This window comes from Venturia canescens, chromosome 3 (genome assembly GCF_019457755.1).
Source record: "Venturia canescens isolate UGA chromosome 3, ASM1945775v1, whole genome shotgun sequence".
Taxonomy (NCBI): domain Eukaryota; kingdom Metazoa; phylum Arthropoda; class Insecta; order Hymenoptera; family Ichneumonidae; genus Venturia; species Venturia canescens.
In genome coordinates, this window is record NC_057423.1 from 7,659,467 (window position 1) to 7,677,048 (window position 17,582).

At 44.3% G+C, this 17,582-nt stretch overlaps 1 protein-coding gene across 3 annotated transcripts in view; it reads right to left on the bottom strand.

Moving 5' to 3' along the window:
* nvy (CBFA2/RUNX1 partner transcriptional co-repressor nervy) overlaps window positions 1–17,582 on the bottom strand; it is a 35,164-nt gene that overhangs the window by 3,082 nt on the left and 14,500 nt on the right. For 2 of the 3 annotated variants that reach the window (XM_043413988.1, XM_043413991.1), the window contains exons 3-7: window positions 16,960–17,525; window positions 7,297–7,778; window positions 6,991–7,137; window positions 2,339–2,634; window positions 1,986–2,000 (exon numbers count right to left, since the gene is read on the bottom strand). In XM_043413988.1, coding sequence (XP_043269923.1) covers window positions 1,986–2,000; window positions 2,339–2,634; window positions 6,991–7,137; window positions 7,297–7,778; window positions 16,960–17,525 — 1,506 coding nt within the window. The remainder of the gene's footprint in view (window positions 1–1,985; window positions 2,001–2,338; window positions 2,635–6,990; window positions 7,138–7,296; window positions 7,779–16,959; window positions 17,526–17,582) is intronic. The other variant, XM_043413989.1, reaches the window with a different exon arrangement.

Below are 17,582 nucleotides of genomic sequence, written 5' to 3' on the forward strand. Positions count from 1 at the left end.
GAAAATAATGGCTCACATTTGGAGCTGTCAACAAAAATGTTGACTCAAAACCCTGCACAGCTTCAGAAATCCAAAAAGGAACGTCAAAAGGATGAAAAGCCACGAAAGACCCTTTCAAGCGTTCGACGAGTAGAAATTCGAGTAGCGGATAAACTTTGTAGTTAAAAAGCGGAAGCTAATTCCAGGATGGAGAGAGTTCGCAGGCCAATATAACTCGTCGGGAGGCCAGCAAGTGGGTTTGGGATTGGAGTGTCGAGAGTGATGATCAGGGGATCCGACACGTAGATTTGGTGGACATTTGCATGAATCCGAAGCAGGTTGCATACGTTCGCGATTAAGCGAGGTGTAGGCTGGGATTAAGGGGGGGAAATTGGAGCCTGGACGCAGGTGTGCAAAGCCCAGAGAGAATGGAGGCGAAGGCAGGAGCGAGGGAGTGAATGGCAGAGAGAGAGAGAGGCGAGAGATTTCATCGAAGCAATGCAACGTGGACTAAAACTGGCGTTGTTCATGGGAAACCGTTTTCAGGGACGAGGGCGAGAGGAGGAGGAGGGCGAGGGTGTGAGTGATATTAGCGGCGTGCCGATAGGTACTCGAGAGGCAAATTTGGAAGGGTACGTGGGCGTCCGTGCGAAAGGTGTGTGCGGTGATATATTGAAACGTCAGCGGCAGACATATCGAGTGAGCGAGAAAGGAAGGCCGAGAGAAAGAGAGAGGGAGATAGATGACGTGGGGAGGAAGGATTGTGGAGTAACTGGGATTGCTCTGCTAAACGCGGGCTGCTTCTCACACTACGTTTTGTCGCCTTCGCCTGAGAATTTGCTGGCTCTCCTCTATTCCATATAATCCAAGATATACATAAACATATATATGCACAAGATTCCTTCAATTAAAGTTTCGGCGTTGGTAGCCTGTGAAGCAAGTTCCATTTGTTCCTGACCAGAAACGCGTCGTTTGGTACAGAGCTCGGATCTTAAACTATCCAACTTTAACAACCGAAGCCACGGGGTTTATCGTCCCTGTTATCAAATTCTACGTTCAGCCAAAGAAAACCTCGTTTCGTGATCTTTTCATCAATACGCTTTTTTTCCCAATTCCAAAGTTCCTTATGAAAGGCCAATTCGGATTAATAAAATACAAATTTCTGGAAGCGGGCAGTGGAATCGGAGAGAAAAAAAATGAAGAAATTTTGATGAGCGAAGGAAAATTGAATGCTGATCAAAGTCTAATATTCGAGCTTGACGATCTTCGATTGTGGGACTTTGGTCGAATGACCATTTGTGAAAAATCATTCTTCGAAGAGTCCTTAAAATTGGTTAAATAAATTCGACAAGGATTTTATTGGGAGACAGAAAATTCAATCCCACCCGACATCTGACCTTCGATTTTCACAATCTTTACATGACAAACGATTGATTTGGCAGCAATTTGAGTGAAAAAAATCGATCGAAGTCATCGGAAATAGCGGAAGAGAACAGTGAAAAGATTTTGTTGAGCGGAAGTGGAAAATTAGGTCCCACGCGAGAACCAAAACCGATATCGTTAAAGGGTGCGGGGGACAAGTGGGGGAGTTACGTAACGCAGGCAATGTGTGTAACACATGCGGTGGTACAGCCGTTAAATGGGCTGTACAGGCTCGCGGCCAAATTTGTTGGCCTTTATTTTTCTTCCTTTCGTTCGGTTGGTTTTTCGTTTGCTATTTTTTTGTTGCCGTTGCTCTACTCTCTTCTTCTCTCTTTCCTCGACGAACTACACGCGACGTGGACACTTTGCGGTTATTCGGTCAATATAATCCACAGCCGTGGTCCACCAGGTGTGTTCGCACGTGAGTGTACGTGCCACTGTGTGCGTGGGTGCTTGTTTGCAACGATGTGCATGCCTCGTATGTGGGGAGGGATTTTCGGAGAGCACGGGAGAGACACTTTTCCAGGATTTATGGGCCATGCCTTGAAAACGATTTCACCAAAACCGAGTTTATGTCTATATACCTCGCTTCTATGTATCTGCAACGAAAATATTATTCTGAAAATGTTAATATTGTGCCCAGTGATCGACGATCTTTAAGAATATTAATTCCATTTTTCAGGCTTTTCTTTCCCGCTTGATAAATCTCTGAATTTCAATCTTCAAGCTCAGAGACAAATTTTCAAAGCGAATAATAAATGGCTCTTCACATTGAAAAAAAAAAATCACACAAAATTCGGTAAATAATTAGCCGAAAATTGAATATTTCTGGGAGATTATTTTCCCCATTTTTTTCACTACACCAAAAACTGGGAGGTCGAATTTTATTTACAAACGAGAAAGGAGCGTGTGATCGTGATTTGGAAGTAATACTGACGGCGTGTCGGACGCTCTGCGTTTGGTGGCAAGGTTCGTCGGAGTATTTGAATAATGTTGGTGCAACGAGCCGCCCCCACCGCCGGTCGAAGTGTTGTTATTGTTTGGATGCTGCACCGGACCAATCCCGGCGCCGGATCGCATAATTCCGTAACCCGTTGTGCAATGATTCGCCAGATTTGTGGTCGCCATAGCGTTGTTGTGATCGCCGAAAAGGTCGACCGTATCGGAGGATGGTGCCAGACTAACGGTTTCCAGAATCACAGACTCGTTGGTACGGAAATATTGGACGCACGTCTGGAATAAAAAACGACAAAAAGTTTATAAGAAATTTTAAAGTCAAGCGTAGAGGAAAATTTACCAAAATTTACATAAAAAGTTTGAAAAAAATGTCACAAATTGCGTCGACGATGCTCTTTTGAAATCATGAATCTGCTGAGTGGAGAAAAAAAATGAGAAAAAGAGCTCAAGATCGGTTCTTGTTGGCTTCGGATGATTTACGTCTTGCAATTAATCGCCATCGAGTGTACGCCTAATATCGTTCGTGCAGATCTGTTAAAAAGAGAGCGTATGCGCGGAATACGAGAGCGGTGAGTTCGTTGAAAAGAATGGGAAAAGGGAGGGGGGGGGGGGGGGGGGGGAGCGAAAAAGAGAAGTCCGCACCAGCAATCAGTTTCATTTTTAATATTCGTCCTGGAGTTTCTTTATCGCTGGCTGTTCTCTCTCTCCGCACACTTGGGCGACACCGCGCCCGGGTTTCCTTCTCGTTTTTTCTTCCCTTTCCTCCTGCTTCTTATTCTTATTTCGCGCAGCCGTTCCTTACTCTAGTCTCCGGGCTTTAACTTAGTTTTTCCGCGTTAATACGAAAGTCAGCTTCTGGCAGGGCCGGGATTTATAGTTGCTAATTCAATATCGGAACAGTCGTCACCTGATACCTAATTAACGATTATCGATCGATTATTTCTCTCGCTTTTTCTCACTGCCGCGGCTGCCACGAGTTTAGCTTCGGGCGGCGAGACTTGCGCGGAATTTACTGCGGCAGCGGAGTGTTGCGCGGCGGGAGAGCCTTATTACGACTCTTTTTCACCCCCGTTTCGCATCTCCGTTTGGTATAATAAACGCAACAAGAAGAAAAAACAGTGGGAAGAGAGAGAGAGAGAGAGAGTCAAGAAATGAAAAATCCCAGCATATTTGAATCCGCCGTCTTCCCGGTGCGGTAAACTTCGGGCTCCGCTGCACAGGGTGTCCTCGACACGAGCTCGAGCTCCCCGCGGATCGCTGGGTCGCGAAATTCCGGTGGAAAAAGCTCTCTCCGATTTTTTTCTCCGACGCACCGTTAACGAGATACGAATTGATTTCGCGCGGCCAATCCGGCCGGCTGGAAGAAGCGGGGAGTGGGGAAGCCCCGCCCGCTGCACGGGGATTGGCCGAGTCCCATAACAGCCGCTATCTCCGGAACGGGGCATCGGAGAAAAAGATGCCCGAGGACTTTTCTCTCTGGAATGGCACGACCAATCCACCTGCGAATCCTCGTCCCGATTCCTAGGACACGCTGTACGGGGGCGCCCTCCAATCGACGAAATGTAAATCTTCACAATTAATTTGCAATTCTCTTGTCCCCGGAGAGACGAACTCTCTTTCGACGATTTTCCTCTCTTCCCCGTCTCTTTTCCAAGTTTCCCGTGTCGTCCCGCGTGTTCGCGGTGTCCGACAGCTGGCGACCGTTCTTAAGCAACGTCACACAAGCCTGCGCGCATCTTATGCGCCGTTTATACGTCCTCTACTCTGCAACAAACGCAATAAGCAATGAAAAATCATTTGAAAAATTCGAATAACCACGAACGCGCGCGGTTCTCAATCATTTCTTGAGTTTCAATAGCCCCCTTTTCTTGCACTCTCATCCCCCCGTTATAACGCATGAATTTCGCGACAAGCATCTCCCTTTCCAGCTTGTTATTGTCCCTCGTATTATTAAGCTGCAGCCGCGACCGCGAGTGACGTCTCGCGTCGTGCACATGCTACTGGAATAGCAGAATCTCGTATTAAGGGGCCAAGTTCAAAGAGATTCAATGCTTGAAATGTTTATTGCCGCTAGACGCGATTTATACGTCAGAGCTCCGACTCTCTACCTTCTATTTACTACCTGGCGCTCCTCGCCGCTATTTTTAGCGGGATCATTATTTTTCAACGATTCCGACGAGCCTGCACCCAGCGACGATTTGACGCACTAATATTTTCCTCACTTGATATTACAAAATACTTATAAACAATAGCGACGAACGATTGATCAGAAGTCTGTTACTCGAATTGGAAAATGCACAAATTGCTAGGCCAGCGATCACTTTTCCTTCGATATTCAGTGATTCAGTAAAAAACTATAAAAACGAAGGAAAAAAATAATGCGATGCAGCATAAGTTCGGACGCGCATCGGAGCGGCTGTTTCTACTTGGCGATATAAAAGCCCCAGAAACGAGCAAGTGTTGGGCTCCTGCCGGTGGGAAAAGCTCACTCGATCCACGCCGCTTGTCTGGGAAATTAAAACAATCTGCCAGACGGGCCACCAGCAGGCTTGCTCTGTTGATTTTGCGCTGTTCTTCTCCCTCTCGCAACTCTTCTCAATGTATATGTGCACGTCGAGCTTTCTCAGTTCCATCGCCTCCGGTTCGCGTATATCACGCTACTCGTGCAACATCGCGGTTACGTGCGTGTGCCTACGAACTTGCACGATTTCGTCAAACGATACAAAACAGAACGCGCGATGCTCCCAAGATCTTCCGAGGCGAATTGCTCGGCGAATATTTCTTCTCTGTCATATTGAATTTGTGACGAGATTTTTCGAATGGAACTTTGTCCGAAGAGTATTGCAATTCAGTCGAAAATATATCGTTTTCCTCAGAATCTACGAGCAGAGTCGTCCGGGTCTCACGGACCCCTGGGCAGCGACGAGCCTTTTCGGATCTTTCGACTCTAATCTCAAGTTCGCTTCCTCGGAGGAAGCTTTCCTCGAAGTTTCTAATAAAATCCATACCTTGGGAGGTTTCTCATGAAATGAGAATCCCAATGAAGCTTCCACATTTTCGTGGCGTATTTTGTTTCGCTTTTTCTCCTTTCCCACAACGTGTGCTCGCACACGGCAGCGCGAGGCTTTTCTTTCGACAGGCTTCACCCTCCGCCGGATCCCACAGTCTTTGCTCCGAGTCTCGTGTGCGTCGGGAAGAAAGTGGGAACGATATTCGACGAGGAGCAGGCTGCTCCGAGGAGATATCCGCGACTCCCCGCAGCCCGTGTGCGTGTGTCGGAGGACGCAGATGCTCGAGGATTGGCGTTTTCGTTTGAAAGCGCTAGTCGAATTCGAATAACGTCACGGCCCGTCTCTCTCGCACTTTGGATTCCGTCTCGACGCTGATGCGCATAAAAATGGCGATTTATATACAAAGAGCCCTTAAATTCGGGATTTCAATTAGAAGGATCGATGGGGCATGAAATTCTGAGGAAAAAACCTCTTGACCGTTTCCTTCTGCGATCAACCGTTCGCGAGATACCGAACGATTCGTAACCGCCAATCCGCAGCCCCGGGAGTGGGGGAACGTGACTCCGCCTACTGCCGCGAACCCGATTGGCTGCTGCACTAATTCTTCGATATCTCAGGAACGGTTGCTCGTACGGGCAAACGGCTGAGGACTTTTTTGCACAGGACTTCACGATTTAACGATTCTTCGTACTCTCGAGCCTCGATTCGACGATTTTTTTTAAATTTGAACCGCTTCACAAGCTCGGCGTCACGTACCTTCGTATTCCGTCTTTTTTCCCGACTCGTAATCCAAGGAATATCATTTCTGTCTCAATCGATGAAAACAGTTCTCAAGGAATCTTCTCATCCTGAGCTGCTCATTTGTAACGGAAATTTTCTTCACAGACTTCGACGACTAACCTCAAAGTGCGAGTATTCTCAATGAATTTTTTCGTCTCCCCCCAGTTCGACGTTGTTCAAACGCGAATAGTAATACATTTCGCAAGGCCTTTTCGCAGCTGCATACAATTGTGCATAACTGTGTATAGTCACGATAAAAGCTCGTGCGAGCATGAAGGAAAAGCTCCGATATAAGGCTTCTATTTATGCGTCGTTTTCATGCTGTCGCACACGTTGCCCGGTATAGATGCTCGTAGCACTATCGGTCCCGGTGCTTTTGGTACTGCACACTCCCTTACTCGCAAAAGAGGGAAACCTGGGGAAGGGTGCAAAGGGGGTAGTTCTCCCAGAGCACCAGCGCGCAGTGATTTATTATCGTACCTCGTCGGTCTAATAAAGCAAACGGTCCCTTGCGGCTTCCCACTATTCTGACGTTTTAGTCGAGCTGCCAGGTGAGCCCTGAGCCCTTCCACGAGCGTGTTTTTCCAAAGAGAATGCGCGGGCTATTCCCGAATAATGTTTCTTTTAATAATATTTCAATTTCCTGAAAACCGTAGTAAAAAAACAAACTTTTTTTTTCTTTTTTTTTTAAGGTTTTTAATTGCCTTGCCCGCAGGTGCGAGTTTATGATCTTCATCTAGAGAACATAATTCTAAAGATTATTCCGCGATGAAATGAGGTTCAGAGGAAAAAAGATTCTGGATTTTGGACTCGGAAGTGAACGATCGTGGGGCAGACTCACCTGGTTGCTGGCTCTAGCGGCGGCTGTCAAATCCCTTCGCAGCGAGGGCAATGTGTGCCTCAGATAAGGCAGGACGAAACCTCTGAGTGGAAAGTTTGTTGCTTCCTGAAGTGCCGAGTGGAATTCTTCGGCCGTCATCGCACCGCTCTTCGAGTTTTTTCAGACGCCAATCGGGAGGTTCGATTTTCCAGTGGTGTCGACGGAAAATAACGGACGGAATGCAAGAAAAATGCACGAAGTTGTTACAAATTCGATCCAAGGGACCTTTGGCATGGGGAACCGAATTGAAACGCTCGAAGGACTTACCAAGAGTCCGAGGATCAAGGCTCGCACAGATTCGCCAGTATCCTGAGAAATGTTCGAGGCGAATTGTATGAGAGTGCCGAGAAGTCTCTTGAGTTTTCCATGGCCTGCGAAAATGGCAGCGACGCTTCTGTTCGCGGCGGTAGAAGGGCCGTTGCCAATCGTTGGAGCGTTGCACTCGCTGCTTTGATGATCATCGAGTTGCTGATGCTTTGGAGTGGGAGATTCGACATTTTCCGGTTTTATATTGTGCGAGGAAATTGGAATTTCGCTTTCCGAGGAGCCTGAAGAAACGTAATGTCCAGTTTCTCCTCCGGTGCCACGAACGTATTCCGGTTTTCCGAGGTTCCCATTCGCTTGGTACTGAGGCTTGCTTTTGTTAATGGAGCACGGTGACAACCGCGACTCTCTCGAAGCGCAGTGCGACTCGATGCCCTCTTCCCGGATCGTTTTCTCGCGCGACGGCGACGGCCCGTTTGGTAAAACTGCAACGAAAATCTTTTCTCCTGTCTCAAGAAACACCAGTGGCCACTTCTAGTTCTATTCGAGCAATTTCAGGCCCTCGAAACTCCGTAGAACGTGAAATTCAGATAAATATTTAAGCCTGCTTTTCTCTAGATTCGTTTCCGACTAATTTGGCTGCAACGAATCATCGAATTGCTTCTCAGCTGAGCGTCGAAGAGGCCAGTCTTCGAGGACACTTTTCCTCAGAATCTCAGCACCACCGAACCCGAAAATCTTGAAGCTGAACTCCAAACCTACTCGAGGGCTACGAACCAGTGTCAACGTTCGAATTTCGGGTCTTTTTTGTTGATTTTATAAATAAAAATTGCTCCGATGGATTTAAATGAATTTTTCCAGAAGTACTGGGAAAAATGGTTTTTAAAATTTTTTTCGTGGCACTTTTTGTACAATGGTGCGCTGAAAATGACACCCCTGGAATCGACGTTGACAGCAAATCTCAAAAATGCAACGTCTCAGGACGAAAAAACCAAAAAAATTCTTAAAATATATGCTATAGCTATCGCATGACGTAGGCAATTTTTGAACATGTTGTTTAGAAACAAAAATGGCGACCGTTTGAAGAAAAAAATCACAATTTTTGTCGATTTCTCAGTAGAAAATTGTTTATAAAAGAAGTTATGAAAAAACGGCTACGTCATGCTGACAAAATACATTTTTACTATAAAATGCAATTTGAACCAAGTCGCTGGGATGAAAACTCTTTCCGTTTTGCTGTCAACGCCGATTCAAGGGGTGCCATTTTCAACATACCATTGTATAAAACTATACCATTATAAAAATTAAAAAAAAAAAAAAAAAACAATTTTCCAATCAATCCAACCAATTAATTATTTATAAAATAAACAAAAACCACCTGAAATTCCAGCGTTTACACTTTACCAAGCATTTTAAGCATTCTTTATGAAATGTTGGACAACCGGACCTGAAATTTCGTCAATCAATTCGCATTTAATTTTACTTTGCAATAATTAATTTTATTATTATTTTTGCCATAAATTAAAATCAGTTGTAGGAAAATCGGGTTCGTGAATACCTCGAATAACCAAAGAGCGAGTATCCCGAAATGGCAAATTGAAAAATCACCAACGAATATCCTCTTCGCAAATTCTTCCATTCGCCGAATCAGACTGCTGCGAACTTTCTCGTTCGGAGTTTCTCCGCCGTAACTTTCGCCACGATTAATCTGATCTAGCTTTCGGACGCCGAATAATATAAAAAGGCAGCCGGAGGGGTCAGTTCCATCGAGAAATTCGTACTCTCCCTAATCCCAGAAGCCAGAAGCACAATGCGGATGAGAATTTTGAGGCGCTCCGTATAAATATTGGCTGTACGGAGGATAGTTCAATCGTAGTGTGCGCATCGGCGTGCACACAGACAGGATCTCTCGCGGAGTTATAGAGCCGTCTGTGTACTAACACGGTAACGCGCCGCGCCCGCGGATAACATGCAATTACGGGTCGTGTCATCCACCTTGGCTCGTTCCCATTCTCTCTCACTCAACGCTGCGCGGGTTATCGTTCCTCGGAATATATACGCGTTCGTCTGTCTCATATACACCGTTGGCCTGCCAGAAAGCTGCTTCTCTCCGTGGCTTCTCCCATCGTGAAAATTCGAGCCGAGAGAGGAGCTACCCATGGGCAGGCAGGCAAGCAGGCAGGCACGACTCTATTTCTATGTCCGCGTGTAGAGGCAGCGAGGGAGAGGGGGGGTTGTGGAAATGCCAATAGCGTAGAATAATAATATGTTGTATCTGACAGTTAGAACTAGATCGAGTACGAAAAAAGGAAGGAAAAGCAAAAAAAAAGGAGGGAAGAATCAATTATTTCGTTATCGAAAACGAGCTTTTTTTAAAACATTTTTATTTTTGGCCTGCAACATTTTCGGGTGAATTATTTCACCGGTATACTGTGGGATCGAGGTAAGAGGGGACGTAAGGAAAAAGGAATTACCATCGATGAGTTTAGATCGGGTCGTTGCCGGTCGGACGTGCTCGCCATTTTTCCATTTCACTTTTCTCTCGCTCTTTCAACTTTAATGTAGTTTTTTCTCGCTCCTGTTCTCTCCAGTTTATATGAATTTCGGAATCCAGTGAAAAGAATGAAACGAGAAGAAAGAGGCGAATCGAGGCGATGGTAATGGCACAGATCTCGGCTGTTACTACTTGCTGCTACCCGCTGCTGCTACTGCTGCTGCTGATGTTACTGTCCCTTCGACCAGCTGTTACTTCCTATCCTCCCAGATCGAGCCCCCGCCGCTTTCACGTGTCGCTACCTTCTCCACCTTTCAGCCCCTTCGCCCAGCTTCACCTTCTCATCTTCTCCCTTGAACCCTTTCGACCTCAGCTTTGCTTCGATTCCTTCTTTCCGTTCATTTCACAATCTTTTTATCTATCTCCATGTCTCGAATATATTTATATATTTTCAATATGTCGAGCACAGCAAAGAGAGAGAGAGAGAGAGAGAGAGAGCACGAGAGAAGATGAGAAAAGTGAAGAATCGAGTTGAGTTCTGCCCTCGAAATAGTGCTCCACGTTTGCTTTGTTTTCTGTAAGGCTCAGTAATTCGTAAATCTATTTTTCGAGGGGTGCTTTTATGGCTGACTCCAAAATCCTCATGGATTTGATTCCCAAAGTTATTAAATACTGTTGAACGGTTATGCATTTTTCTACATTTCATTTTCCTCCATTAACTGTTCGATTGAACTTCGAACCGTGGGATTTTCATTGAGGTAGATCATGCCCGAAGGATCGTATTTTATGGGTGTCTAAATTGGCACGATTTTTACTTCCTAATTAAGGATATCGTCACTCTAAATTAATGTCACAGTTATTCATTCAAAATTGTAGAGAAATGTTATCAGCTTATTTTTTGGAGAATAAAATTACAAGCCATTAATTAATCGGAGATCCATCACTGACTGAACTCGAAATTTCATTCGACCCTGGCTAAAATACTCAAGTTTTTTATGTAAAAAATCGCTTTAGAGAGCGCAGAGGGAAAACACGAAGAGGAATGGATCAAGAAAAAAGTGTTAATAAAAAGACATAAGGCTGTGGCAGGAACGGGCCAAGCCAAGAAGAAACAAAAAATGCCGAAATAAGCAAATGTGAGGTTGCGAGTGCTCGTTTTACCAATTTCGTTCAATCTTTAAGGTAATATATCCGAATAACTAGTAAAACAATCGTCTCGAATTTACAACGAAGTTTCCAACGTTGGAGTCCAACGAAACGAACGAAAGAAACATTTGTAATTCACCAATTTTTTATTTCACCAAGTATCGGTGCAGGCTGAAAAGCTACGAATTGCAAATTCGCCAGGAAACGAAATCGGACAATAACTGGAATAATTGGAAGGTTTTTTTAGATCACTTTGCTGGACTCCAACGTTGCAAACTTCAGCGTCGTCTCGAATTTTTACCCAGACCTTCGCTCTATACTTCATTGTTATTGTGTACGCTTTTCATAAACCTCGTAAGAAGCGTTCATTCGTCATATGGAAAGATGAACGTTTTTTAACGCATACTCCCTCTAATTCTGTGTGTTTTTCTTCATATTTAAACACGTTTATTTAAGTAGCCAATAATACGAAGCCTTTAGTCAAATGAGTGCTAAATTTTCCAAACGCTTTTAGAGCACGTTCAACGTACCGATTAAACTTATTGTTAGTAGATATGTATTCAAGCATATCTTATTAACGTGAAAAAATATTAAAAATCATAGTTTTTCAAAACTATCAACTGATGATGCAAATTTCCATGATGACACATTTTCACAGCTACTTTTCAAATAATCATCTGTATTTTTTAACCGATTTTATTGCATTAAGTCGCATTTTGTTCCTCAACCGATCCTCTACGAATTCACCACGTGGATTTTCCTTTGAACTCATTCCTTCACAAATTATGAACGAAAAAGTTTTTTCACTTAATGAACAATTAGCTGCAACGGTGAAACGATCAAGTTAAAAAAACAACTACATGATGAATTCATAGAGGACCAGTTGACGAACAAACTGAGACTTGTTGCAATAAAATCGATGAAAAAACGCAGATAATTCTTTGAAAAATACCATTGAAAATATGTCAGCGTGGAAATTTGCATTAATCAGTTGATGGTTATCCAAAACTAGCGTTTTTCATATTTTCACATCTTAATAAGATATGCTGTAATACAAATCCACTAACGATACATTTAATCGATACGTTAAGCTTGGTCTAAAAGCGTTTTGAAAATTTACCACTCATTTGACTAGCATGCAGTACAGGAGTTACCTTCAAATTTAATACCCGTGTCAGTCAACGAGCCATTGAAACTCTAAATTTTAAGACTTTCTTAAGAAAATCGTTTCGTGCACAAACTCTGCCTCAAATTAGGAACGAGGAATAAAACGAATAGAAATATGAAAAAAGAAAACAAAAACAAAAACAAAAAAAAAACAAAAAATCATGAGAGCCTAAAAAGAATGAGAAGAGACGTTGTTATAGACGATATATAAGTCGCGGTGTGCACCGCGAGACGGGAGTGAAGGATCGATAAGCCGCACGTGCTTCTAACAAGCGCGCACACGGAGCATTGAGAATCGTTGGAGGAAGTAAGTACGTCGGGACTCAGCTGTCGCCTCCTAATTGCCGGGACAATGCAACAGATGGCTTTGATCGCAATCCCTCCCTATCCTCGACGCTTGTTCTCCTTCTCATCTCGCTTTTCTAGGCTTCAACGCCGCCTCCTTCCTCCCTGCCGCCTTCACCCGGCGCTCCTTGGCGCAGTTGCTCTTCCGCTTCCGTTTTGCCTCTTATTCCGGAACTACGCGTCTCCGTGGCGTCTCTCTCACTCTCTGGCTCCCTTTGCTCTACTTCTTCGTCCTTTTCCCCCCACTTCCGGCAGGCTTACAGAGATTTTTGGATTTTTGACTTTCCGCTCTCTTATTTAGCACGCGAAGGCATTCGGCTGTGGAACAAACGAGCTTTTCGTTTATTATTAAAATCTCGATTCGTGCGGTTGCATTTTTCTCTTCTCTCGTGCTAATTTCTCCTACACCTTATACTCATGCACTTATCTCCAAACTTTTATCCCCATATTTTCTCTTGCCACTCGAAACTCTCGGTATTATATACGCAACAAGCGTTTTTCTCTCTGCTGCTTCCACTAAATATACAGCGGTTCCAATTTTATTTCTGAATGCAAATAAGCATAAGTCACTCGACTTTTTGTTTTCTTCATTCCTCGCGCTCTGCGCCTCGCTCTCTCGTTTCAACGCACTCGGGCAGGGAGGGGGAGGGAGCTCTCTCTTCTGACGAAACAAAGCTTTTCGTCTATTCGGATTAATCTACATACACTTTTGTTCGTACACAGATTTTATTTTAAAATGCAAATTAAGAGCTTCAGATGCATTCGCTTTTCTCACGCGTCCGTACCTTTCCGTTTTGTGTTTGTTTCGTGCTTTTTCTCTTTTATGCTTTGTGTCCCCCGGACCGGATTATCTTGACATCCGGTATTAATTTTCGAGCTTCCGGTTGCATCGGAAATAATGCGGCTAAAAAATTTGGATTCCAGCCCTCCGAGGGAAAATCCTCGGTTTTTGTTTTCACCAAGTTTTGTGCGCTAAAAGAAAAAAAAAGGAAATAACGGGAGCGATGAAAACGAGAATTGAGTTATCGAAATAGCGTCGACTCGGGAAAACCATCATTTTCTCTCGAATCCCCCGTATTTGATTAACTCGCGCGATGGCAGGAGAGAAAAAGGTGGAATTTCGTACAATGAGCGAGGCGAAAGGAGTCGGCCTCGACGTCGAGTTATTATCGCTGCACAGCGTTTCCGGGCTGTGTGCGCGCACTTTTAAACGCGTAAAACAAAGTGCCCCTATATGCAGAATTTTTCTCTCAGCAATCTTTGCCCACCTTGGCGATGTTCCATCAAGATTTTCTTCCCACCAAATCTCTGATTAAACGAGCTCTCGCCGAGGCCCATCATCGCCGAACGCAAAGTCAAACGAGTCACGAAACTCTCACTCAACTAAACCAGATTTAATCTCATCGTCTAATTACCGAAATAACGAAGATTATTTTCAAATCCAAAAAAAAAATTATCAGGAAATTAAAACCAACAGAAAAGTGAATAAACGAGCTCAGCGTTTTCATCACTTTGAACAATTCCTCAAACTTCAACCCAAAAACACCAAAATTTCGTACAAAATAAAAAAGCACAAAAAAAACGAAATTCGAAGTTTTTGTCTCTCGGAGACTGCCCGGGCGAAATGAATCATTTTCAGACAATTCTGAAAATAAACGAAAAAAACAATTCCTAGTTCCCCAATCACCCCTTCTAATTAACAATCCCCAATTTTTCAGCCCACATGAAAAGCTTCATGGGATAAAAAATAGAAGGATTACAAAAAAAATGTCCATTCATTTCGTAGGATTCCAAAGTCGCAAATTTCAGGCATCATATTTTAGGAACATACATTCAGTCGCGCTCAATTAACCCGTAACACCCACTCCCTCCGAGGTCACACACTCGCCTCACGCAGATTTGCACTTGGACTTTTCAAAACCTTTTATGCAATCCATAAGTCTGTGTAATTAATCTTACGAGACTTTTTAGCTCTAAGAATTCTTAGTAATCGATAAAAATGATTGAAAAAATAGAAAAATCAAGTTTTGTTATAGAAAAATAGGCAAATTGAATAAAGGAATTGTCAAGTTCCAGACACTCGGAATTTTCGTGGGTGCAAATTATTTGCACCAGTCTGCTGGTTAAGGTGACGGCAACTGGAAGGATATTTCTATATGCAACCGAACAATAAACATACATTTGAAAATTTGAATACATATATGGACGATGGTGATATACGGAGGCGGGAGAATGCACGAGAGCATTTTCATTGCCGGTTATATCGCAGTGTGTACAGCTTTTTCCATCTACATATATACCAGTGAGTATACGCTCTCGTCGAGAGCGAGAGAGAGAGAGAGAGCGCGGGTAGAAGAGGCTGGTTATAAAGGGAAGCACGGAATTTCGTCGTAAGCACATACCGCAGCATTAGTGATAGAGCTTGGAAGCTTCGAGTGTACGGAAGCGGTAGAGGTGGGCAGGGGGGGAGAGTGCGAAGTTCGGGCTATCGTGAAATAGCTACGTCGCATCGTGGCTTTCGAAGAGGGTGTTGGGAGGAGAAAACAGGGGAATAGAGGGGAAAGGCAAGAGAGAGGATACCGGATATGATATCAGCCGAGAGCAGAATCCCGCTGGAAGTGTTGGACGTGCCTTATCGCGTCTGGACCAGGCAGTCAGGCAGCACGCCGGGGCCCAGAGTTGCCTACCCATCCGCAGCCGACGACCCTTCCACCGCTTCTCTCGCTCTTCTCTTTCGGTTATCCTTGCCACTTCCCCTGCGGAGGAGAGGCGAAAGGGGAGCGTGCACACTGCTTGACTGACTCTCGCTGCTCTCTTCTCGCTCTAAATGGATATTGCGCGGGATCCGCGCGCCGAAAGCCAAATATATGGATCAACATATACGGATTTTGGCGGAAGTCTGGCTCTCACTTGCGGGCTGGGTGAATTGCGAAATTTCGAAGATAAAACTCCTTTGCGGTTTTTTCGTAGGGGCGATAGTTTTCGAGATATGGAAGATCGGAGAATGCGGCCAATGAGGGATAGCGTCATGCCGAAGCTGGAGTGGGGGACGTGCGCTCATTGGCTGGTTCATACTTTCCTTGATAATTCGACAACCCGTGCGTTTGGAGAAAAATTTTGGAGGACTTTTCGTTCCAGAATCGTGGGAACTAACTCCCCTCGGGGCTTCCTTCCGATCCGGGGTCAAAGGGCTTTAAGGGGGCTCCCTCGAGCCTCCGGATCATTCTCCAGGAGTCTTCTCGGTATTACGCCAAAGCTCCGATCTTTTCGTGCCTCTCTCTCAATCTCTTTCTTTCTCTCCCTCTTTTTCTTTCTTCATCAACGGCTAAAGGTAGCTGCGGGCTCTCGTTGCGTCCGGAGATAACCAGATCGGTATACTCTCTAAATTAACGATATATTCGGGAGCCGGGAGATCCTCTCAGTGTTCTCGAGCTCGCGAATTCGTTATACGGGCACCCCCATGCAATATCCCAAACTAACGTTTACGATTTCGCTCCCCCCCCCCCCCTCCCCTCCCCTTCCCTACCCCGACCCCCTCCTCGACCCCGGTTCGTACGAGAGCTTCCGTGAATCCTCGTATTAAATGGCCTCCGCAACCAATGAATCGTACTCCAGAGATATATAAATATATTTACGATTTATTGTTGCCCTAAGTCATGATCCGGAACGCGATTATCGAACTAATCTCTTGATGATTTTGTTCTGGTGAACAAACATGATCTGTGCACGAGTTAACGGTTCTCTCGAAAGAAACAAATTGGTTGGTACGTTACTCAGCAAATTCTATTCGAAACTTAATGTACGAAAAATCTCAAAAGTCCCATTTTTTAAGGTATTCCTCTCACCCGAACCCGAATATTCTATACAAATAACTGATTTTACATTACAGTAAAGTAAAAGTGCATGCGAATAGATTGGCGAAACTTCAGGTCAGATTATCGAACATTTGATAAGAATTAAAACTCGAAAAATCGTAAAACTCATACGGAAGCTTGCGGAGATTCCATCATCACCACATTTCTATTCAATAATTCATGTACCGAATAATTCTAAATTCCTGATACAAACTGTCTCGCGGATGGAAAAAAAATGTAAGGAATCCATACAACAGCGACGATAAAAATCAAGGTTTAGGGAATGCTTAAAAGAGGTATTAATGATAGAATATTGGGAAAATGGCAGAAGCAGAAACTTTTTCGATCGGTCGAAATTTCGAGTGCCCCAGTTCGCGCCACCAAAAAGTATGGTCATGCCAAAGGAATGCCTTAATAAAATTATTAAAAGCATTACATTCGATCAAAATTTGTCAACTTCTTTTTTTTTGTTCTCCGCGATGCAAAATATCGTTGATTAACATCTAAAGAAAAGCCCCATGGCTGGGGAAAATCGAGGAGGAAACTCCATCGTGGATATTCTATTCGAATGGTTAAAATGTTGAAAAAATTGAATGAACGTAGAAATCAGTTGATGTAAGATCGAGAAAAATAGAGAAAAATACGAAAATCTGTACGTACCTTGTGGAATTTTGGTTTTAAGGTCGAGATCGACGGGAAAAGGTTCAGAACTTTTGTTAACCATGGTAACGAGGTTCGATGTTGGTGAGAGTTGACAAATCACGTTGGAGGCTTGAACTACGGCGCTGGAAGAGATCGAGGATGTGGTAGATGAGGGTGAAAGGACGGGGAGGTTACTGTGGGGGGTTGGAGAGTGAACAATCGTCGATGTGGTTGGGCTTATGGTAGTTGGATTTATGCTGGTCGTGCCAGAGTCGATTGGAGGGTTGGAGATAGCGAAGGACGTGCTGCTGGTAGCGGAAGCTGTGCTTATCGATGATACGCTCGTCGTCGTCGCTGCCACCGTCGTCGTCGCTGCCGTTGCTATTGTTAAGGTTGTTGTCGCTGTCGCTATCGTTGTTGCTGTTGTTGTTGTTATTGCAGAAGCGGAAGTTGCCGAAGTCGTTATTTGCTGATAACCGCAGCATTCCTTGGCCTCTTCCTTGACCTTGATCTTGTGCGGGACCGTTATCGACGCTACCACTCCTTCCACTTTCATCATTCGATCCGCAAGATCGAATTGTCGTCTACAAACAACAAATCATTGTCACTCTATTAAAATTTTTTATCATTTTTCACAAATA